Raw genomic sequence first — 25,730 nt, 5'->3', positions numbered from 1 at the left:
TTTTCTTTTAGGTTCTTTTTGCCAGCCCTATCTCCCTATAGGGTTCCAGTCCTGTGAAGTACTGAGCACCTCCAGCAAGATGCTGATGGCCATCCAATTCAGTAAGAAAGTCTTCAACACCTTCTGATACCCAGGACCTCAGTAACAATGTCTTCATGAAGTTGTAGTGGTCGTTACATTCATCTGATTTAGTTTTGCTAAGTGGCATTGTCACGCCATGGATGAAATCACTAGAACACTCGGAACTAGCTGGTGACTTTAGTTGCTCTTAGAATAATGATCCCAATATTTTTTGCTAAGTACATCTAAGAGGCTGAGAGAAATTGACCACCAGAATCTTTGTAGAGCTTGATGGGTTTTATTAAGAGCTAGTGAAGACCCTTTATTCTTTACTATGTTCCTTTAAAAAGGCTTTTATTACACCAAATGCAGAAGATGATAGCATTTCGATGATATGAACTTTCTAATTGAATGTGTTTTATTAATCGAGTTAGTAATTCAAACAAGTGCTGTTGCCACCACAGACACTATTTTGGGGTGGGGGGAGAGAATCCTGATATTTGGCAAAATAACAAAAGATACAGCCAGTTTAGGAAATGTTACTTAGTGTCTCTTTGCTGTGATGCTGTGTCAAACTCCCTGAAAACCAAAACAGTTTCTAGTTTGGTGAATGGACGGTACTGGTAGATTTTTGCCTTTCACATTCACTCTGAGACTTCAAAAGTGACCTTGGACACGGTAGAGGGAGGAAGGATTGGGGGGAAGGGAAATATCAGACTCTTCAGAATGATCAAGATTTCATCTTTTGAAGTGGGTGTCAACTTACACTTCAAAGATAGAAATGAGGGAGTTAAGCTAGGTAGGGAGTAGCTGATTATGATATGATTTAGTGCTATTGATGTAGCCACAGGCTTGTGTCAGAATGTAACCATGATATATGTGGAGCTCCTTACTGGTAACATTAAAGATTGAAAATTGTAGTATAGAATTTATTGATCAGGTTCAGTTCTTAATGGCAAAACCTCCTTTCTGTAAAGGCTTTTTCTGCTGGGGTAGGGGATTTGCAACTAACAATTGTCTGTTTTAATACACCACGTGTTCTGCATGTCCAGTTTCAGAATGTCTGCTGTAGAACATACTTTCTACTATTTAGTTTCAAGATGGAAAATTCCTATCTAGCTTCAGTGCCAGGGTCTTTAATAGAAATCATGACTTGTGGTGTAATATAGGTCACAGTATATTTGCTAGTTTATATCTTACTGACTCAATTGGCAAAATGTTTATTTTTACTGGTAAACTTTCAGGAGGTTTTCTTCTCACTAGTTCTTTTTCCAACAAAATAGTACTTGTCCCCCGTGTGAATTAGGGCTACTTTCTATAAATCATCTGTTCAACAGTGGTGGTATCAAAATGTGTAGTGGCAGACAAAGATTTCTTTCTTAGGTACCGCATTGCTATAGATGGATTTGAGTTTATCCTAATTTTATTTCCCAAAATTGTGACCATGTGGAAACTAAAATGCTTCAGACACTGAAGGAAAAACACCAATTTTAAACTTTAACAAAAGTGTTTGTTTCAGAAGCCATTACCAGGATGGGTAAAGTTGAAAGTCAATTCCCTCAAAAGCCCCCAAAAGTGATTTTCTTAATTTAAAAGTCCATATGAGGTTTAAATCTGACCTATTGCAGTAGAGATGCATGTATCAGTGGAGGCTGTAAACACTGGTGAACACTGGCATTTAATTGTAAAGGGAAGACATTTGCAGCCCAATTTGTAAGGCATGCTTAATTACAGCAAAAGGATATGCTATATAAATGTATCATTTCTTGAATTTGTATATACAACTCCTGTATACTGCAAATGAGATTTCCTGCTAAATCTCAGATGCTGTGATGAGGTGTATCCCCTGGGTTTATTGCTAGTTAATCTAGTTGAAAATTAACTTGTTTAGGATTGAAGTTTTATGAGCCATGTGCCATACAGGCATGTTCTTTTGTTCATTGCACCAAAATGACATTAAAGGGCCAAATTTTACACCAGTGTCAGCAAGAGCAGAATTTTCCCCTTAATATTCACCGAGAGTAATTAGATGAATATATTTGACAGGCTTGATTCAGGCAACATTTTATATAATTTTATATAACATTTTATTCAATAAATAATTTATACCATGAGTATTTGGCACAAATGTGAAATGTAGTCCCAGAATTTAAAGACGCTGGCATAGGGAAGGAGCAAAGCCTACACAGCACACACAAAAGGAAGTCAGTCATGCTTTGCATCGTAAGGTAATGTAAGTTCAGTGTTGAGTTGGCCTATCCTATTAAAAGAAATGCTTCTGAATAAAAGTACTTTTTAAGACTGCATTGGCTCAGCCTTTCGGCTCACCCAAGGTGAGTAAATTATCCTTTCTGTAGTGCATTTTTTCAACTGTTACTTTATTCCAACATTTTTATTTTTAAACTGGATCCTAAACAGTTTCTTGGTTGACAGACTTGTCTTCTGTGTGATGCCTAATACTTGGCTTCTAACCACTCTTCTAGCGTGTCCTGAACATGCTGTGTGGCATGCGCCCCATTACTGTGTCAAAAACTTTCCCTTAAGAGTTGTTTTAAAAGGGGATGCGTTTTTCCCTGTGTTCATTTTACCTTGTGTTCTTCCTGTAGGTGAAGCAGCTCTAAGAGGTGAGCCCAGAATGCAGTCTCTTCCAGTATCCTCTGCTCTAACCAACCATCGAACAGGCCCTCCTCCCATCAGCCCCAAGAGAAAGTTCAGCATGGACCAAGGGGATGATGAGCTAGACTGTGAAAATGAACATGTCTCTAAAATGAGTCGAATGTTCAACCCGCACCTGTAAGTTTCTCTCTTTCAGTGCCTTTATGTCCTAGCCAAATAGAAGCGAATGCCCTGCTGTCCCTTTAATTACAGTGTTTGTTTTTTAAAAAAATTTTGCATGTTGAAAATTATAGTATACCTTGAATTTAGGGCCAGACTCTTCCTTTGTTCTTTACATCAAGGGAAGAAGGTCTGTATGATCATCAAGAGGATTATGTGGCACTTTAAAACTGTTTTATAACCTCAGGTAGTAGGAATTATGTTGACTGTGTACATCATAATATTTATATCAAGATATAGCTCTTTTTAAATAATACCCTGTTCTTTTTAACCGGTTCCCTTCACATCCCATATCCTTAATCTTTCTACCCTGGGGAGAAAAAAAGGTAAAACTGCTTCACATTTTTCTAAGGCCAGGAGACTCTGAGCCCAGCTGCTCAGTAGATTCCACTGTGACAACTGGACAGGCTGCAGTTGTTGTTAGAAGGTATTTATGTGATCATATTCAGACCCTGAGAGTGCATTTCATTAGGAGGTGAAACTTTCCATACAGGTAATATATGGAGAAGGGATGTGGGGGAGAGAGAGAAGCCCAGGTGCCATTAATGCTGTGTTCTTCTTGTTCTTGGGAATGCTATTCTGGTTGGCATGAGAATTCCTTTCATTCTTGACTGGAGGAAGTGATCAGAGTACTTCAGCAGTCAGAGGTAGCTTGATAACTGCATACTGTTCCCTGCTGCCTCAGCTGAAATGGCCCTCTGCATTCCTCACATTCCACTCTGCTTTGGACTGTTGTGTTCAGTCACAAGACCGGGACAGAGGTATTTATCCTCAAATAAATCACCATAGTGTTAGTCAGAGGCTGGGCCTGCAGTCTGCAGTCTTGGAATTTGTTACAAATCAGGAATCCAGCACCGAAGTAATGCAAAACAGTGAATGCACACAAGCGGAGAAAGACATCTCATTTGCAGCATGGCTTTCTCTCTCTCTTTCTCTTTTTTTTTTTTTTTTTTGAACTTAACTACTTACAGCCCTTCCTTACAAATGAGAATGCTAGCTTTGGAAAAAACCAAGTACTTTGTTTCTGTGGCAATACAAAACATATATGGAGAATTTTTAAGACATTTTTGAATTATGATAAAAGAACGAGGAGTACTTGTGGCACCTTAGAGACTAACAGATTTATTTGAGCATAAGTTTTCGTGGGCTAAAACCCACTTATGCTCAAATAAATTTGTGAGTCTCTAAGGTGCCACAAGTACTCCTCGTTCTTTTAGCTGATACAGACTAACATGGCTACCATGCTGAAACCTGACTTATGATGTTATTTAATGGAAAATGTGTAATTTTCAAAACTGAGATGGTGGAAATATAATAAAACATAACTAGCAGTTATGTATATTGTGCCACTTTATACAGTGCAGGCCATAAAAAAAGGTGGAGTTTGAACTGACACATTCACGTGCAGCCTAAATTGGCTTCAAAGCTAAAGCTCTGGAAACCAGAAAGTAAAGTTAGTTCCTTCATGCAGTCCCATGGCTTAGATGGATCTTAAAGGCGAATGTACTTGGTCTTGTTTTTCTGCATAGCACTTCTTTCCAGCAGCCTGATTCTTTCAGTGGCTTAGTGTAGGAAAGATATGTCTCCCCCTACAATAATAAGGTACTATAATAATAAGGTCTGCCCTGTAGTCCCATGGCATGAATCAAATAATATATTTTAACAAGACCCTCTAGTTCAGAGAGGAAAAAAATCTATCAGAGCACACACTGTAGCCTCTTTCAATCTAAAAGATTTCTAGCAGATAATATTCAATATTCTTTGAACCAAATGTCACAAAACTTAGACATTTCAGATATCTCTAATAAAAAAAAAATTAACAAACACTCCCTGAATTTTGCACTATGAACAAAAAAGTTACATTTCGCTAATGATTTCCAGATTTTCCCTCTTTCTTTGTCTCTGGTTAGGTTTGATCTTGAGTTAGCAATATAAATGCATTATATAATACTTTGTAAAAGGCTTAGACAGAGTTTTGTTTTAAAAAAAATTAATCATCTGCAGTAAAAGCTTGCTTTTGTTACTTTATCACTAAAGACATCATAGAATATTGGGGAAAGAAGTGTTGTACTGAGCATTATTGGCAGTAACAGTTTACTGGCTTGGAGGGTCTGGAAAAGATAATTTGGCAGCATTTCATTTAGAAAAACAAATAATTCATGTTCAGCTGCTGTTGCTGCCAATATCATGTTGTATGGAAACTCTGTCCTTTTGAAGACTAGATGGCAAGATTAATTGTATTAAACATAGACAAGAAGATAGAGGAGAGGATTATAAAATTTCAGTTTTGCTCAGGCCTACTGGAACTAATTTAAAAGAAAAAGATGTAGGTTTTGGAATTAGGGAAAGTGATATATATTTTCTGTGCCACAAAATAGAAGACTGTTCACTGAGCCTAGTTGGTGTTAAACCCCTATTTAAACTACAGACAATTGGTCTGATGTATTCCCAGGCTTCTGCCAGTGGAACCTGGGCTGCAGGCTCCTTGAAATGGCTAGTCTTGGTGTGTGCAGCTCTCTCCTGGGAGAAGGCCTGGCCAGGGCACCTGGTTCATTAATTCAACACATCCCCAAGGTATCCTGTATGTAGAGTGCATGCTGTAAATATAAAGCCACCCTCGTATGGCAGAACCCCATGAGGATAGCTGATACACACACTGCCACCCACCACAAGGAAGAATCCCATTGGGCACAGCTGCCACAGATGGTTCAGCGGGGTGCAGATTACACCCCCCTGCATCAACTGCAGACATTTCAACCACCGTGTATTTCTAAAGTACTTTAGATGGGCAGTCCATTTTTGTAATCCTTGTCTAATCTTGTGTGTGTCTGTGTCACTTGTTTGCTGAAATCATGAAGCAGGCATATATTCATCCTTGCCATGGGAGCATACCGTGGCAGTGAATGTGACTGAACCAGATTAGACCTGCAGCAGTACCATGTATGATATGAAGGGTAGAACTTCTGTTAGTAATTTGAGTTTAGCCCTAAGTAGGAGTGCTGGTGCATCCCCCATCACTGGACATCAGATGGAATGTATCCATCTGAACACTCAGGGACTGCAGAAGTAGTTTGACAGAAACTCGAGGATGGCAGCAATTTGTTTTGGAATGGGTCTGGACTCTGGAAATATGTTCTCTCTACTCAGGTGTAACTCCCCATTTGCACTAAATAATACCCGTAGGTAGGTTTTTGAGTATTGAATAGTATGTACAGGTATATTTATTTCAACATCTGGGATAGTGGGAATGAGTCAAAGTGGCCTGGCAACTCTACTGTGTTCTGTAAAATTTGTAATGGAATCCCTTTCCCCCCAGCAAAGATTTAATTTAACAAAGGTTGTAGTTTTCAGAGAACTGATTTTCTGCTGCATGGGAAGTGAAACATGACTGGGACCTTCCAGCTGAATATTTAAAATTCAGTACATGATATTCCAGAATGAAATGTCTGTCCCTCTTTTCAGCTTCACAATGTATTGGGGTGTATTAGGACCATTATCTGCCACTTGCTTTATGATCTGGAAGAAATGATACCTTTTAACTTCTCCGTATGAGACAGCTCCAAACTTTTTGTTATGCTTGTTTGGCTAAAATTAACTAGTAGGGGTGAAAGGGAAAAAATGATTCCCTTCCACTAGTATCTTGCAACTTTTTCTATGAAAAATGACAAGCTTGGAATCTTTTTGTTTGTTTTTCACACTTTGTACTCTTTAAATCTCTGCATTATGTTACTCCTGAAAGCATTCTCTAACATATTATGGGTATTACAATCTTTGCTGGATTGAAAAGTGCTTCATTTTCTAATAAAATTTAAAGAGCCGCATCATTTTAAACCTAAAAGTGGAAAGTGCCACTGTTTTCTTATACTAAATCCCTGTGATTTGATAGAGAGTAATTAGGAAATTGATTTATGTAGGGCCTGCAAGTGCCATACCTTTCCATGGAGCAGCAGGGGAAATATAACCTTTATATTGTATTTTAAGGGGAAATTGGTTTATTGTTATAGTTCCTCCTGCTTAATTTTAAATGTATCTGGCTGTTGTGATGCAAGTATAACGCTAATGAGGTGTTGTACCTTTAAGTAAAGGTCTCAGGCCTGACCTGTGCTGTGTGGGTTTCTTGTTTGTCAGGCTGGAGGCATTTTCTCATTTTCACAGTTCAGCTGAAAACAAAGGCCTCCTTATCCTTGCAGGGAGCTCTTAAGAGCTGACATCAGCCTTTTCCCAGCAGGCATCATTTCTGCCTTAAGAGTCCTTGCAGAGAGCTGGGAAGTCTGATAGTAATTTCTCTTCATGGCTTTTTTTGTTGTTTTGTTGTTTTTTTTTGTTTTTGCCAGCTACCAAATCAAATGAGCAAATGCCCAGGGCACCAAGAGCTAAAGAGGTTGAAAAAAGTGACACTGGTCAAGTTTTTTTACTTCTCTGCCTTTTACTAGGAGCTTTCGTGTGCATAGCTCTTTTCTGTATTTGCAGCATGAGGATGGTTGTGGCTGGCATTCTACTGTGGGTAAAATCATTGCAGTGTAGTGACTGTAAAAACGTTTTCCATCTTAGCAAACAGTAGGGACAAATCCATATATTTTGTTGTAAAATGAAGGTGTTCATTGATTATATTGGTATCTTTGGAAGGGTCATCTAGATTTTGTTTTACTGGTAAAGTTGTACATGAGTCTTATCTTAAAATATATTAGAGAGAGACTGTTGTTTTCTCTCTGCCTGTAGATTACTCCAGTTTAAAATTTAATATTTTTATTTTGGGACTTGACCATGATAAATACGTATAAATATTAAACGGTTTGCCCCTTAGTCACAATTCATTCAGATGTGCAGCATTAGGATTGTTGGGAAAATGAACTTGCATATGAAAATGTCATAGTTCTGTTGTAGCAAATTGCAGCTGTTTAGCACAGTTTTGAAGATTAATTTCTTACATAAGAATTGACTTATCATTATAAGACTAAGGTCAGGTCTTCCCTCTTATATTCTGCACATAAAAATACCTTCTAAAATGTTAAGTTTGAGACCAAAGCAAGAAATGTCAAGAGTGCAGAAGAATTGTTCATACTGCTATCTTGGATTCCTGCACTGGAGTTTTCAAGATCCCATTGGACACTGTAGGTTTCTTACTATGGTAATCCTATGCATTTTCTCTTTGTAGAGCCCTCAGTAGGAAATTACAGTGGTTTGCATATTTGCCTCCCTTTTCAACAGTTCTCAAAGCAAACTGGATTGAAGATGTCCTGATTTGCCCAGTCAGGTTATCTGGCAGTAGCTCAAAACAAGGAATTCAAGTGAGATCCTGAATTCTATACGCCAGGGCAGTGCTAGATCACCTGAAAGAAGGAAGTACCTCACCTTGCTCTCTACCTATTCCTATTCTCTGCAGAAAAGAAGCATTGAGGGGCTCCACAGAGAAGCATGTCCATTGTCTTTTTGATGCAGATGACATTGTAGCTCCAAGGGACCTTTGGGAAAGAGCTAAAAAGCATTAAAATGGGAAGAGGGAGGCATGGGGAGCCCTAACCTTGAACTCTGGGGTTTTGTTTGGTGTTTAAAAATATTTTTAGATTGTTATTTTAGGGTGATTAACCAGAATGTAAAAAAGCAATCCAGAGTCACCAGAATTTCCTTCCGACTGTGAGGCTGCTTTTGAAGTATCTTAGAATCCAACTCAGCATTTTCAAAGGGATCCTCTCAGATCTAAAATTCTCTGGGCTCTCAGTGGAGCTTTTCCAGCACAGATCTTACTGATTAGAACTGGTTCAACCTTTTAAAGAGGCACCAGTTTGTTGAAAACACTACATGTGAGGAACAGGGCAATTTGAAACGTAACCTGCTTCCCCTCACTTTACTTCTGCCGAATGCATATAAAACCCATAAACCAGCTTTATTTTTCATGACTTCTAATGCCCTTTCAATCTCTTCCCAAAACTCTTTATCCCAAACTGCTGCCAAGAAATGCAGATTAACATTTAATGAATAAATAACCAGTCCACCTTAACTGTGGTATTGTGACTCTAAGTAGCAAAAGGCCCAGCATGTGGTCTAGCGTGTTTGATCAGTAATCATGTCACTACTGGAACCTCACAGAAGCTCAGGAAAGCATTTAAGAACATGCTTAGTCCACCTGTATTTAGGAAATCAATCAAGCATAGGCTTATGTGCTTCCTGAGCAGGATGCTTTCCTGAATTGGGACCACAATTTGGTCCACTTTATGTCATGATTCAAAATCCTGATTGAGCCAGAGACTTGATCCTTTCAAACCTTGTCTGTGTACCACAAACCTTTACTCCCTGATATTATAGGCAATGATTAGTTAGTTTGAGTCTGTTCACTTGTAAGCAGAATGGGTTTGTTACCCAACTCCATAGGCTGCTTTTTATTTGGTGGTACCTTCCACCCCTGGAGTGCCTCCCGTGGGAAGAGCACAAAACATTGTCCAGACATTAGTGCTTTGTCCCACAACCGCCTGGTGAAGTAGGGAAGTAGTATTCCCTTGGTACACATGAGCAAACACAAATACAAAAAATAATTGACTTTCTTATGGTCCCAGGGAAGTCTGTGGTAAGGTTGGGAATAGAACTCAGGGTCTTCTGGCTCCTGTGCTTGCTTCGGCAGCACATATACTAAAATTGGAGGAGTTATCTCGTATCCACATTGTGGTGAATTTTAGAGCCACCAATATATACCAGAGCCTGATAGCTAATCAAGAGACAAGGAAAGAACCAGTACACATCCAAAATCTACTCTAGATGTATATTATAAGCATATGAAAACACAAAAGTTTTGCATATTTGTTTCTCTTATTTTCATTTAACCATTTTTCCAGATGTTTCCTGCTGTTTGACAGATGTACCATTTACTAGAAGGTTGCACTCTTGAGAATTAGAATGTTATGGACACGGTTGCTATAGACAATGACTCTTTAAGGGCAGGATTTGGAATAAAAACTTACATTAACTTCTTGTTGAATAAGTAAATTTTTCTCCCTAGACTAAAAATGCTGGACTGGACAATCTCCTTTCATTTTCCTCTCATACTGTAATCTGCTACAAAAACATGCTAACTGGCTTTAACTCATTCCTTCCAAATTACTAAATGCTGATTTCCAACAAATGGTATTATTTCTTAGTGCTGAAAGGTGAAAGAAAAGTGTTGCTTTGGCTCTTGCTAAGAGTCCATGATCCATCTTTACAATTCTGATAACCACTTTCAAGCATTTCCAACAATGAATGTCCCCCCGCCCCCTTTAGTATCTAATCTGAAACTGGATACTCAGAAATTGAGAGAAAATCAACATACACAGAGGGCAATTTAATCTATTACTTTTAGCACTACTAGTCTTATTTTTGACGTTTCCAAAGAACATTAACTTTGGGAGGAAAGCTGAGATTTTTTTACATGTCTTATCTGGCCACCCTTTAGAAACCTGAGAGCCAGTTTCCTGAATAATAATGCCTTGAAGTCTGCTGTTTTGTTTCTTCAGAAGCCAGGAGGGTTCCTGCAGTGAACTTCACTAACGAACTTCCTACCCTTTGTATTCCTTTAAAAAAAAAAAAATGTATAAACAAGTTTAAACAAACCTAATGCCTCCTAATAACAAAAACATACCTATTGTTTATGAAGCACATTTGTGTTGATGCACTTAATAATTATGCAATAACTTAATTGTAAATGAATCCTCCAGTAATGTGTTAAACTTTCCCAAGAACTGTGTAGGGAATGTTTTATTTTCAACATGTGGGCAGACCTATGTACCTTGCACCACAGCGATCCTGGGAGGACTCTTATTCTGACAAGGCTTCTGTCTGCCCAGCTTTTTTGTGCAAGAGACTGCTGCCAAGTTTGAGGGGCCCAAGGCTTTCTTGTGGGAGGACGCTGGGCTGTCTTCATGCTCTTTGGCAATGATTAAAGTGAGGTTAGTACCAAAAAACCCTTTCATTTTATTCCCTGATCCTTGCTTTTTCAAACCAGATGGCAACCCCATATTTTCAGCTGTACTTAATTTAAGCCATAAGGCAGCAAGTGCTCTGCAGAGGTAGAGAGTCGATTAGTTGCTCAGGAGGGCCAGAAGTGACTTCCTTCCCAACTGCACAACAGACCCATATTGCTAACTGTAGTTCGCTTTACAGAGAGGCCAGGGCAGTAACTGCAGCATTCAGTTGTTGATAACTAGTCCATCTGGTGTTATAAGGGTTAATGTATACAGAGGCCATTGTTTCGTTAATTAATTGGAAGTAACAGTTTCAGGTTAAGCCTGACATGTTAGTGCCATTCACGATTATCATGTGACAGTCGGCAGACAGTAATCTGAAAGAGGTTGCTGATTTAGGAGTACACTGTGCTTTTCTTTTGAGCCATTATTTTGCCAACATTTCCTCCAGAGGGAGTTGGGTATGTTTTTAGTTTAGTATTTATCCTTAAAGAAAATTACAAAGGAAATAAAAGGACTTTGGAACAATTGAAATCTAAAGGTTCTGACCTCCAATTATTTGATCACTTTCCTCAGTGGAAATTTTGCTTGAATTCTGTTCTTTCTAGTTGCCTCGGTGCAGAATAGTTTAGAGAGATACCAGCTCCCATGCTACTTGATAGAAATTGAACCGTCATGTATATTTCCTACTGTGCTGTAAGTGAATTCTGCTACTTAGAGTCCTCTCATTCCCTCATGTAAATTATAGTTTCTAAATGCAGCAGACCCTATTATATGCATAGGAAACTTGCATTCCTGCATACCAAATTTGCTTATTATTCAGAAATAACGTTCAGGAATTGGATTATGCTTGCCCATTTCATTAGCTATTGAGTAGCTGTGTTTGCTTGCATTGGTTTGGGAGTTGAGTGTAGTAGAATACCTGTGATAAATGGGATATGTGTGATTAACTCTGTGTACCTTGATAAAAACTTTTCCTAAACTGACTGGGGAAAGTCTCAGAAATGAGAAAACAGAACACACATTAATGATTGCTTCAGGTATTCTTTAATGTGGTACAGATGTACGGTTACTGTTAGTAATGGACGAGTCAAATATTAAAGTGAAGTTAAAGTTAATTCATGGGTTCCTGCCACAATCCTGCCCTTGGAGTCAGTCTATAGAAACTGTGTCCATAGCCTGAATGTGTAAGCTGTATGTGCACAACTTACTGCTTGTTTGTTTATTATTAGCAGTGATAAGGCATGAAACTTCCTGAATCATATTGTCACAGGCTGCCAGTCAAGAACGTTTTCAGCATTCATCTGGATTATCATATTTTACTCAAAACTAAAATCCAAGCAATGAAAAGAAATTGATCACTTAAACACTTTTTTTGTTTTTGCTGGAGTTCTGCTATTCTGACCAAGTATCAGAGGTGTAGCCATGTTAGTCTGGATCTGTAAAAGCAGCAGAGTGTCCTGTGACACCTTATAGACTAACAGACCTATAGGAGCATGAGCTTTCGTGGGTGAATACATCCGACGAAGTGGATATTCACCCACGAAAGCTCATGCTCCAATACGTCTGTTAGTCTATAAGGTGCCACAGGACTCTTTGCTGCTTATTCTAACCAAGAAGTTTATGAAACTCAGAGGTTTCTCTATTAAGACATTTGTTGTGGGGTTGAGACATCCTTTGGTACTACACCATGTGAGCACTAAACACAGAATACTCTGCCAGTGTGGCTACTGCAGGTATGAGTATGGTGACCAAATTGCTTTTTCTTTTTCAATGTTTACTTACATCGTTGCTGTGGAGAGTCTTACAAAATTCAGACAAAGCCTTTTTGTGTTACTGAATGTTTCCATAGTCCTTCAGTAATTCAGTTTTCATTGGAAGTCACATATAACAATTAGCCTAGTATATGAGGTAAAAAAGAATCTTTTACTCTCATGTTTGGTTCTGTATCAGTGTGATACATACAGTCCTTCAGTTTCTAGTTTTGGAATAAATGTGTGGTCTTAATATTGAACAGATTTTATCACATTTTAGGAAAAGCTTATTCTTTATTTTATGAAATGGCCAGAGAGAGCTCATAGGCTACAGAACCAGTTGCTTTTAAAAATACATTTTAGTATATAGCCTGCTCTTTTAGGGCTATCTTTTAAATCTCTGTCCAAAAGGTATGCATACTTTCTGAGCTGTCTCTTGTTCACACTAACTACTGCTACTCGCACATCTGGTGAATAGAGATTGTACCTGCTAAGAACTGGATAGTTCAGAGCTATTTTTCTGTGTTGTAAGAACTGTCAGTTTTAGGTGGAGATAAGAATCGCTATAATCTACCGCCAATAAATTTTGCACAGTTTTACCAGATTTAGTACTTCAAAGGCAGTTAGTGGCCATGGTTTTCATGCACCTGCTTTCCTATTCATGATCAAGTTCTTATTTAATAAATTTGCCAAGTCCTGTTTGTTGTTACCTTTTGACCTTCCATAATATATGTTTCCACAAAGATTGGGACAAAAAAGGGCTTAGTCCTGCAGTGTTTTACCTGCTTAAGAACTGAATAAACTCCCATAGACTTGAAAAGGCATTCTGTCTGCTAAGAGAGTGGGCCCATAAACTGAGTAGAGCAAACTCACTATCTCGGTGCATTACATTTTTATGAGTGGTTGTGTGAGGGTTAACAATGGCTATATTAGAGAAATTTTAGCTCAAACTAGCATAACTAAGGCTGTGTTTGCACTAGCGAGCTTACAGTGGCGCAGCTGTACCGATGCAAGCACGCTTGTGTAGCTGCTCTATGCTGACGAGAGAGAGATCTCCCATCAACACAATTAAACCTCCTCCACGAGTGGAGGTAGTTGTGTCAGCAGGAGAGTCTCCCGCACCGAAATAGCTTTGTCCACATCGGTGCTTCTATCAGTCAGACTTTTATATTGGTATGGGGTTGGTTTTTTTCACACCCGAGTGACATAAATTATACTGACAAAGGTGCTAGTATAGACATAGCCTAGGAAAATATTAATGAGAGAAATAATCACTGTTTTTGGTGTCCATTAACTGCATTGTACAGAATTCCACTCTCCGGCTTCATCAACAGCAGCTTACCACACCAGAGTTCCCAGCACCTCTAGAACAGATTAACATGCCTCCTGTCTTGGCAATGTGGAGCTCAAATTCATGCAGCTAATTTTACTGCAGTCAGATACAGCACTGCTGTGTGTATTTTATATGTAAATTTGCTTCCTTGGATTGGCCAGCAGTTTTCTCTGTGTGATCATAAGTTGTTTTACAATAATTTCCAGTGACTTGGGGTAAAATGTCTGTTGCATAAGCCAAGAGTAAGACTTCAAAAGGATTTTAACATGGCTGAATTATGAAAGACTGCCCATAATCCAGCACATGACTGGTAGAATGCAAGAGGAAATACCTGCCAGAGGTATTTGTGAGGCATTGCATTTGTGTACAGATGAATCATTTTACAGCTGTTCCTGGGGAACACTCCAGTACCCCTCAGAGCTTCTAACTGCTGTTCTGCCTCTTGTTACTCTTCCTGCGTGCCACTAGAACATTCAGATTTTCTTTCCTTGTAGAGTTAGACACACACCTGTCAGGGATGGTCTAGATAATACTTAGTCCTGCCATGCATGCAGGGGACTGGAGTAGATGAACTTTCGAGGTCCCTTCCAGCCCTACCATTCCTGTGATAACTAGAAATTTCAGGCAAAACTTCATCCTCATCCTTCTTTAGAATATTTTGCCCTTCTATAGGTCATTCTTGCCAAGCCATCCAAAGCACATTAGAAACATTAATGAATTAAACCTCACTACATACCTAGGAGGCTGGTATAATTTTATACATGGAGAAACTGAGGAACAGAGCGAGTAAGTGACTTGCCCATTGGGAGGACATTCTGTTGAGCATCCTCATACATGTACTAGTCTGGTAGTGCTCAGGAAGCCATCACTTGAGCATAACCATCCTGGCAACTAGTGCACTGCCTCTAAGCTTGTGTTGTTTCAGGCAGGGCACTAATTGTTGAGTGCCTCCAACAGTATCTGTTCAGAAGTCTATGGCAGCTGGATATTATGGTGATTGTCGTATTGTTTGCCTCTGAGCCCAAAATGGAACCAAGTTCTCTTGGTTTTCGGTTCGCTCCAGTAACTTCATGTCTATGTTTACTGCCTCCAGTGCTTATATTGATTTTGAACAGAAGAATTCTGTTTGAATATATGTAATTTTTAACTACCTTTTAAAAATAGCTCTCTGTAGTATTCAAACATGAATGCTGCTGAAACGTCTCTTGTAAAGACCGAGAATATAGCTTCCTTTCTCTTCAGATGTTTGTTTTATTTATCTCTGATGCTTTTGAAATGTTCTGCCCTCTGTTTTTTGGACTTTCCACCTTGCAGAAAATCTTGCTTTGTACATTTTTCTAGTTTACTGCACACGCTTGGGACAAACTGCAGGTGCTGCCATCCTTCGAACAATAGCTTAAAGCAGTGGAGAGGACGCAGAACCAGACCAAATTTTAGCTTTTTTCCAGAAATGGGCCCTCAGTTACAGACTATTGCACAACAAATTAGGATAAGGAAACCACTTGTGTAATGTCTCAGGATAGATGACCAGGAAGTGTTTCTCTTCATTGTGGTTGGCCAGAGATTGGCACAAGATTCTTCAAGGCTTAATATTAATTCTCCTGGCTCAGAGAGATGAAAGTCAGGGCCAACTGTTGACTTCCATCTGGATGCAGTCTAAGTAACAGGCTTATGGGTATGGGTACTCTCCTGGAGAGGTGCTACATTTCAGGAAGCCATCTGCAACTGTCACAATGACCTACTGTATTCAGACACTTTTCCTCACTGATGTGATGATAACTGAAATGCCATGCGATGGTACCATTCTTGGTTAAGGAAGTGATGAAGATTCAAAGCGGAACTGCTTTTTGGTCCCCTTTTTATAGTGGAAACAGGGCAGTACACCCCTACATCATCAAATTCTATCCAAGGCCTAAAACTAAATCCTCTTGCAAACTCTTCCGCTACCTTTTGAATGAGTAGACTGGGAGCTTCCTTTCCAGATAGACTCTCTGTCAAGATAGACTTTTTAATTGCAGTTACTTCAGCAAACCTGGTAGCGCTCATCATTTCTGAAGCTCCTTCCAAATAAATTAATTTTGGCATAAGACTGTAGTGTTATAGTGTGTGGATATGTGTATGTCCTAGAGAATCTCTAACCACGCTCTACAAGAATCAACAGAAAGCAAAATAATTTAATCAGCTAGTGAGACATTGTGCTTTACTTACTGTATATGGGAATGTTAGTACATGTAGCAAAGCATCCATGTAAAACCTTTGTCAGTCTACCAGCACTTACTGAAGAGGATCAGGCCCAAAAGAAACAATATTTCCTATGGAGAAACTGGAGTTCGGATCCAGAATTGTCTCTATTGATTTATTGTACCTTAGATTTGTATTTCAGCTTCTGTGCATTCTGCATTTCTTACATATTTTCTTTATGAATAGTAACTCACCATGAATAGATAGCTCCTCATTCCTCCAGAAAGTGTTTTCTTATGGCACAGATTGCCACCATTTGACAGTCTCTTTACTGTTTTTTACAACTCATGGTAATCTCTCCTATTTTTGCTGTGAAATTATTCCCAAGGGAGATTAGGTTTGCATCTAAGTATCCAATCGGACATCATAATTCCAAACAGCTATTGAGCTGGTTGTTTCAATGAATAGATAAAAATAAACTTGAAATAGCTGCTGCATTAGAGCATGTCTAAGTAATATGAAAATACATGACAGAAAACACATGCACGTCTCAGTATTTTCACACTCCATATTTACATAGAGATACACTGTTCACTAAAATGACATCCAGTGGCAACAACACAGGAAAAATAGAGGGAAGAAACCATAAAATTCTGATTCAGTAAAAAGAACACATCCATCTTCCACAAACTTCCATTAATCCTTACCTTTAGCCTCATCTTTTTTGTATTCCATATTTTGTTTTTGGCTCAGTTCACTAATGTAATGGTCCAACCTCCAAAGTGAATGAGACATTCAAGATAGGAAAAATCTGATTGGCAGTTTAAGATAATCGAAGTTCTAGTCTGGAAAAGTAACATTTAATTATTAACTGCTGGACAAACTTCTGGCAAGCCCCTAAAAATCCTAGGTGCCTTTTACTGAGTGGTGTTTCCAGCTTGATGCTACAAATGAAAATGAGCCACCTGCCTCTTTCCTTATAAATGGTTTTGAATTGGAGAAGAAATGGAAAATTTGCTGGCTACGATTAAAGTCCATCTTAGTATCCATTTGAGCCACAAACTGCACTTCTGGAAGAGTACACCAGTATAAACTCACTCTCTGAAAATGTGGCAAGAGGCACAATTGCCACAGTGGTGCTACAAGAAAACGGTTGTGAAAGATCAGTAGTTAGTTAGTTTCGGGTTGGATGCATTGGGCAGTACAGAACAGGATTTGCAGATTTTCCCCAAGGGAAGAATATACATCAAAAATTACATTGTTCACTAACAAAATAAAATGAGACAATCTATACCCTTCTCTGAAAACCAATCTGATGTTCAGATTCTGTGGGGTAGTGATCCTTTCAAAAAAACACAAATTCCTAGACTGCTGTAAATTCCCTGCTTTTTAGGGATGACTACTAAGCTGTGAAATGAAATGACAGGGAAGATTAAAGATATTCAGAATTAAGGGGGAAAAAAACTTTGCAGCATGATAGGGAAAACAGGAATGTGTATGGGCACTAGCCATTCAAAGTAGACCTGGCTGTATTTTTATATTCTGGCACAAAGAATGTTTGCTTAGATTAGCTGATTGTAGTGGTACTTCTGATAATTAGGTTGGCATTTAAAGTGCAATTTATCTCATTTTTCTTTTAATTAAAGGCTCTTAATTAGCGAGGGTAACGTTACACTTTCCCCCCCAGTTTTACTCATTAGTGAAATGGCACCGAGGTGCTCCTTTCCTCACCTGGCTATGTTTTAGGTGAAGTATGTAAATAGGTATATTTTGCAGAGGGTGGGGGGAATACAAGCTGCATTAATAACACTGTGGAAAGATATTTTCTACCAGCTGATCAGAATTCCTTAAATAATGTACAACCGAAGCAGTTGGGTACTTTCAACCCTCAAAAGATTGTGTGTACAGCAGTAACCATTGAAATGTCAACATTTGTGCACCATTACAGAGTTACAATAATTTCTCTTTTCTAACAGTGGTAATGTCATGTAACTGTTGTAACTGATAGTAAATGCTGGCTCTTTAATGGCAACCCCTGTATGTTAGCAATTTGACTATCAAAGAAAGATGTTGAAACTTCCTGTCAAAACATTAATATAATGTTTGAGTCTTGTGTCAAAGTATAGACATTGATTTACTTTTAGCCATAGAATGCATAGTGCGTGTATAAGGAAGAACATCTTGGAAAGTATATTAAAAAGCTGTGTAAGTGGAAACTTGTTCTTTCTTTATGTGCTATATACTTTTATAGTACAACCATTTCAAGTAAAAACTTTTTCTGCCAAAGGGATTCTGGGACATTTGTGATTTCTCCAGTTGGAGATACAGTAACATTTTGGCATCCATTCCTTAAGAAACTGCATGCTGGAAGTCAGTGTAAGCAAAGCTGTCCCCTTCACTGGGCCTCTCTTTTCCCTTTTCCTTAAACAGTTGGCAGAGTTAGTCTTTTCCTCTTGGATGGGTGTGAATTACCACAGTTCTGTGCCAGTACACAGAGCAGCAGCGTTTAAAGGTTATACAACTCAAAAATCATTGAGAACAATGTGGGGTAACTACCTTTGGACTGCTTAACGCACAGGACTGAAACATTGCTTTCAATTAGCAAACATTATTTAGAACCAAATTGAAGCAGACTTTCATCTAACAGTCAGGATGTGTGTGGTTTTGGTATGACATCCATCTAAGCACATGATGCTTGGTAAGCACTGGAACCTTGGTTATGATTCACTGGGGAGAAACATGGAAAACAATGTCTGTTTTTAAGCACTGGGAAAAAGGAGTGAAGATTTGAGCAATGTATAATTTTAGTAAAATTATAACGGAAAGCAGATAGAAGATTTCTGTCACTGAAATTTACACACAACAGGGCAAGATTCTCAGCTTGGGTAAATCGGAGTTGCTCCATTGTAGTCAGTGATGCTACACTGATACCAGCTGAGGATTTGGTCCATAATGATTTTGGAAGGGCTGGAGAGGCTTGGAGACACTGAGGGATTTTGTCCTTGGTCAATTAAGTAGTGTCATTCATAGACTATGTATTACAAATCTTTAGCTTTCAAAGGCAGCCAGCAATTACCTCTGATATTTTTCTGGCTTAATGTTTGACCTCTGAAGATGCATCTCCTTACTAGTTTAAGAAGTCTGGATATACAGAACTACTTCATTTTGGTGAAATACAATTATCTTCAGACATTGAAGCAATTCTGATGGCCCCTTTGGCCAGAGCATAAAATATCTAAACAAGAATAAAACAGTTTTCCAAAACATAATTTAAATGGGTGTAAAAAAAATAAATAAATAAAAAGAAATAAACACAATATTCACTGAATACTGTTTTCATGCAAGTTACTAGAATAATTTTCATACTATTAGTGTAAACGTTGCTTGTAAGCAACAATAAAACAGCTATTTCCTGTATAAGATGCTCCTGCCTGTGCTACTAAACTTTACAAATAAAGTGAAATTTAAATTTCCAAATTTTGAAACAACTTTGAGTTACCAGTAATGAGAATAACAAGCGTGTTTTCCTTCTAGTCTCATAACTGGAAGTGTTTTAAGTTCCACACATATATTGTCAATGCAATTTTTTCAAAATATGTGTATTTAAAATTAGATAATAGTAATGTGAAGGAGTCTGATGCATTCCCTGTACTAATATCAATTAAACTAATCTTGTATTCAGATCAAGTATATGAACAGTCATCATACCAGTGGAATCTAAGAGATTTATATGGTTAGATAGTTTTTTGTTTTGTTTGTTTTTTGGCCATAGGTTTAATTTAAAGTTGCTAAAACTTAGTGTTAATCAAGATCTGAAGAAATCTTTGTGTGAAGAATGGGAATTGCGCAGTGACTAAACCTAAAAAGAAAAAGTATATCCAAAGATTGTTAAACAAGAGAGTTGTGAGTGCAAGCACTAGTGATAGTTTTGCGGGTACTGATCTTTGTAGAGGAGATAGAAGGAGCACTGAATAAAATGAAGAATGGTAAGGCAGCTGCCAAAGACAAGATACTGTTAATAAGATCAAGCAGTTGGAGATATTGAAATAAAGCAGTTTCACAGATTACTGTGTGTTTGCTGGGATCAAGCTAGGATACCAGTTGACTGGAGAATGGGATTGATTATGCTTCTTTAGAAGGGAAAGGGTGGTGCAAATAATCCAAATGCCTATCAGGGCATCACCATGATAAGTCAGCCTCTGAAAATCCTTGAGAGAGTTTTGAAGGCCAAGGTTGAGGTTCAAGCAGGAGGAAAATATAGGAGAGGAACAATAGGCTTTAGGAAGTGAAGGAGTACTAATATTTGCCATAAGACAGAAATTTGATAGAATGATAAATGGAGGGCATAACTTCTATATAACATTAATGGATCTTGCAAAAGCAGGTTCCATGGGAGTATTGAGAGAGATGGGAGGGGACTACAAGTAGAGATGATTGAGGAACTGTATCAAGGTTTGAGAGCGAAGGTGGTAGGTACCAATACATGGAATTTTGGAGGGTTTTGAGGTAACAGTGGCATTGTGACAAGGCAGTGTGCTCAGTCAACTTCTCTTAATCTTAGTTACAGAGTTAATTTGTAGGAGAACCGAGCCTGTGAAGATGCAAAGAAAACAAATGTATGCTGACAATCTGGCCTTGATGGCTGAAAAGAGGATTTGCTAAATATGATATCAAAATGGGCATCTGTGTTTTTAAAAATCATGGTTTAAAGGCAGAGACACACAAAAACTGAAGTTATGCAAGTAGGGAAGGTGGTAGAAGACCTGTTGATTGACGTTTCAGGAAAGAAGCTGAATCAAAAGAATGAATTTATTTGTTTGCGAAGTATTCTTAGTGCCATCAGAGAGCGATCTGGAGAACTGAAATTGAACATGAGTGGCAATAAAAAGGCGGCAAGAGAACTGTTGGACTGGCAATTAATTAACAAACTGAAAAGAAAAGTGTATGCTGTGTGTGTTTGTCCCTGCTTACGCTATCATTTGGAAACAGTTGGTCTTAAGGAGATGGAAGAAAAGAAGATTCAGGTAATAGAAAATAATATATCAAGGAGAATGGCAGACAAGCAGAGAGTAAATAGTGCACGTAAAAGAAATTGAGCGGTGGGAGAGATGAAATTGGGACTCTCAATGAGAGGCTGGTGAGCACACATTTGAGGTGAGCTGGATGCGTGATAAGGATGGGAGAAGAATGACCAACAAAGTGGGCGGAAGAAGACAGCAAGAACGGACATGGAGGACCAAGGATATGCTGGAGAGACTTTATCAAGAGAAGTCTGAGGAGAATAGACTGGAACTCCAAGACCTATGAACCCATATCATGGACTAGAAGGAGTGGCGAAGAATCATGGGCACCTCTGATCCTGTGGAAAAAGGAGTTGAGAAGAGAAGAATTTAGTATTAATCTTAATCCTGGGTATACTGAAATGGAAGTATACTCTAGCCTGTGTTGTGCTCTTATGTTATTAGTCTGGGTGGTACTGTAAAGATTTGTGCTCGGCTCGAACAAAAATGGTGAATTTCCTCTGTAAAACTAGAAGTACCAAACATTTCTTATTGTTGTCAGTGCTGGATAGATTTTCATGTGAATTACTTAAGAAAAGGATTTTTAAATACAATGGGCCAAAATATCCCCTGCCCAGAGGGGATCATCTTCACAGTGTGAGAAGGGGTTGAGGGTACACAGAGGGGCATGAGGCATGGCTTTCCTCTGTCTGGATAGCCTAATAGTCTCAGGCCCAGTCTCTGTGCTGCTGTTCCTTGCTCCTCATAGTTCCCCATCCCCCATAAATCCTGCTTGACAGCAAGGCTCATTCTGGAGCCATGCTATCTATCAATTTCTTACCATTTATGGCTGTGCATTACCTCTCTGCCCAAGAGGGGTAGAAGGAGTGGAGCAGGTGCAAACACTTAAAGGAGCAGAATTTAACTTCCACAGGAATTTCCTATGGAAATTGTGTAGGGCTGTTAATTAGCGGATGCTACCAATTCCATCCCCACCTTTCCTATTTCTCCCCCAAGCCTCATCGTAGGGAGGGATAATGTCACCTTGGTTTTGTTATGTTTCCTCACTTGGAGTGGTATTTTCCACTATATACTTACCCTCCAAGTCTACAGCCTATGACTCACCACCTCTGGCTCAGTTTTTCTGTTGGAATCCTACATAAATGGATATAAAGTTCTATAGAAACATACAGACAGGAAATTATATATGTTACATGTGTTTGTTTGCATTTAAGCTTTATATAAAATGAATAGAAATATGCATGGTATTTGAATCGCATGTAAATATATGGAAAAACCTCACATTTTTGAATTTCCTGTAACTGGTCAAGCTTTGCCATTTTGATCAGCAAATGCAATATTCTGGCATCAAAATCCCAAACATTGGGCAAAACTGTGAACCTACAGTTCCATTTTCACAGCAGAAACAGCTCTTTGTGGTGAAGAGACTTTTGCCTTTGAGAATTGATGTGTCTTCAGTACACAGACCAATAAAATCTGAGGGATATAATACTGTATTCTCTTCAGCCAGTGAAAATCTGAATGTATCAGCAGGAAGAATTTGGTTTTGTACCGAACAGTGCTAATACTTTAAACTCTACTAAACCATATGGGCTTTAGTTGTGATCATACACCCAAGTGTAGCCTTTCTGGTTTGCAGCTGTGGATGGTATTGTGCTGCAGCAGGAAAAATTATCCCTCTCTGTTGGCATCTATCACTAGATATTTTCCTGAAATTTGAAAATAATGTAGGGCCAAATTCTGTTTACATTGATCACATAAGTAATTTCACTGGCTTAAAGGTATTCTTGTGGTTCAAAGGGACTATTTTATGTGAGAAAGGCAATTAGAGTTTAGTTCATAATTTGTATATAGACTTAATTTGTTTTTAAGAGTGTAATATAATTTAATGATTTATTGACCAGACCATTTCATTGCTGTTGTCCAGGTTTAACTCATTCCGTTGATTTATTTATTTATTTAACAAAAAACTTCACTAAATGGAGACTTTGTATAAGGTTCAGTGTTTACACTTTTCAGATGGAAGGAAAGATTGTAGCTTGTTTGTGTTGTGCACTCAGTGGTCATTTTCAGTACTGTATTTTAAGAGTAGTTCACTGTACTTTAAATACAGAAACTGCTGTGCTTCCCATCCAGTCTCTACTCACACCAGTCATTAGCTCAGTATAATGCAATCCGAAACGTCTTTTTTTAGAATGCTGATATTGCAGACTGCGTCTTGTGTACTGACATGTTACTAGGCTGGCAAAGTCATACAGCAAAGCACACAAGCACAAACCTGTAAGAATACATTTCCCAGTGTGTTATATACTGCTTTATATAGTGAGATCTCTTAAATGTCTGGTTATAAGGACAGCAGTAACCTGTTGCTCCTTTCCACTGTGTCCGAATGCAATGAAGAATTGGTGCAGAAGTCGCTAATCATATTCTCACCAGGAATCCCATTCTTTCATGGAAAAAGTACAGCTGCCTTTCTCAACAAAACTAGGCCCTAGAGCCAATATCTAGCTTCATCCTCAATCACAGTTAGGTCAGTATTAGGGTGACCAGATAGCAACTGTAAAAAAACAAGATGGGGTGGGGGAGGGGTAATAGGCGCCTGTATAAGAAAAAGTCCCAATAAATGGGACTGTCCCTATAAAAACGGGACATCTGGTAACCCTAGGTCAGTATAAATACAGAAAGTTTAGAAGGGAAAAACAAGCTTTCATTTCTTAACACAGAATGGATGCTACAGTCAATTAAGAAGTGGCTGGTTACCCTTCTCCTGCTCTTCTTGCTCTCTTCTCCACCTCCTGGTCCCTCCTATATTTTAAATGTTATATATTAAATATTCATCCAGCAGAGTAATCAGCCATTTTTTACTGGCACACGTGAACAAAAGGTAGCCATGGTTTAGAACAATAATGTAAATCTAAGTGTAGTTTTGATTCTGAATGATATGGAGAAGTAGGCATCAAAGCAGAGTTATTAAATACCGCTATACAAACTAAAATATAAAAAAAACCAATATAAAAACAGGTAGAGGGGTAAGTTAAGTAAAGGTAACTAAATGATGTTACACTCACATAAACTTTGCATTTTTATTTCTGTTAGATTTTGTGTAAGAAGGATGGCTAAATTGCTGTTAGCGGGTCTCAGTATTCCTTATTTGCATCTGTTTACATTTGTTATGTGGGATTTTAAATTTCTCAGTTGTTAGCTTCCCTTTTCCTGCTAGCTCTAACAGTAGCCGACCTCTAGAAGGTGAAGTAGCTTCTTGTACTGGTCAGTTGTTTCAGTACTGAATAGTATCGCTGACATCTTGATTTTGGCGTAATCTCACCACTATGGAAAAAGCTGTTCTCTCTTCTTCCTCACTCCTCGCAGCCCCAACCCTCCAGTCATACCAACATTTCTGCAAAGTCTCTCTTGTGTATTATTTTGTTATGATGGGGTAAGACAAAGTTTTTAAATGGATTTATTTAATAAGTATCCATGTGGAAAATTTGGCAGCCTTGATCCATAAAGTCTGCTCTTGCTCTGTGTTTTTCTCCTGCCTTTTCATAAAGCCACTTTTCTCTTCTAACTCTGTCTTTCATCCCTGGTATGAACTTGATGTGCCAGAACCATAGTACGGGGCTTTTGATAAAATTTAACCTTTAAAATACTGATTTTTCCAGAATGCCAATCAAACAAATGCTTATGTGGATGTGCGATTATGTCCTACTGCATGTCGTAATACATCAAGTTGAAAGCGCAGTTCTCTCTCTCATATTAGTTCCCTTTTGAATGGTTTGTCTGTTTAGCAACTTCCACCGATGAACAGCAAATATACATCCATTAAGCAAAAGAATATACAAAATAATTTATTTTTAAAGTGCAATAAATGTTGAAGTCTTAATTATGTGAGTGAATCTGTTGAGACGATTCACCAGTTGGTTGTAATTAATCTTCTTTGGGAAGTGCTCTTGCTAATTAAAGAAACCTGGTGAAAGAAAATACAACCATTTGAGACAGAAATAAACAATGGATTCTGCTCTTTAAATGTACCATGTTTCAACAATCCCACTGCCTTCAGTGGAGTTGCTTCTGATGTTCATTGGGTTGCCCTAATGGCAGCATGTAGAATACTGACACTGCATACCCTAGCTAGCACAGGTATAGATTGCAGTGTGGATGGTGAGGCAGTGCTTGGGCGAGTAAAATGCCCCACATGCCTGAACCCCCAGGATATATATACAGTACATGGCTCTCTACGCACTCAACCAATGTCCTAGTGTCGGCTATTGTTTTTAGCAGTGTAGTGTCCCGGCAGAGAAAGGCAGTGGGGAAAGGCTCTGGCAGTTCCACTCTGCCAGAGCCTTTCCTTACTGCAGAGAAGCTGCTTATGGGGAGCTGCTGGAGCCTTTCGCTGCTGCATGTAGCTGCAAACATAAATGTAGACATAACCTTAGATCAGTGGTTCCCAAACTTGTTCTGCCACTTGTGCAGGGAAAGCCCCTAGCAGGCCGGGCCAGTTTGCGTACCTACCGTGTCCGCAATTTCGGCTGATAGTGGCTCCTGGTGGCTGCGGTTCACTGCTCCAGGCCAATGGGAGCTGCTGGCAGCGGCGTGGGCCGAGGGAAGTACTGGC

At 38.7% G+C, this 25,730-nt stretch overlaps 1 protein-coding gene across 4 annotated transcripts in view; it reads left to right on the top strand.

Annotated features, from left to right (window-relative positions):
* Positions 1 to 25,730, top strand: part of VGLL4 (vestigial like family member 4) — a 184,698-nt gene that overhangs the window by 146,724 nt on the left and 12,244 nt on the right. For 3 of the 4 annotated variants that reach the window (XM_075073187.1, XM_075073186.1, XM_032773139.2), the window contains one exon: positions 2,667 to 2,853. In XM_075073187.1, coding sequence (XP_074929288.1) covers positions 2,667 to 2,853 — 187 coding nt within the window. Of the gene's footprint in view, positions 1 to 2,666; positions 2,854 to 10,722; positions 10,812 to 25,730 lie in introns of those variants that run through there. The other variant, XM_032773140.2, reaches the window with a different exon arrangement.

Source organism: Chelonoidis abingdonii, chromosome 17 (assembly GCF_003597395.2).
Source record: "Chelonoidis abingdonii isolate Lonesome George chromosome 17, CheloAbing_2.0, whole genome shotgun sequence".
Taxonomy (NCBI): domain Eukaryota; kingdom Metazoa; phylum Chordata; order Testudines; family Testudinidae; genus Chelonoidis; species Chelonoidis abingdonii.
The sequence above is the reverse complement of the archived record's forward strand: the minus strand, read 5'-3'. Positions and strand labels throughout refer to the sequence as shown.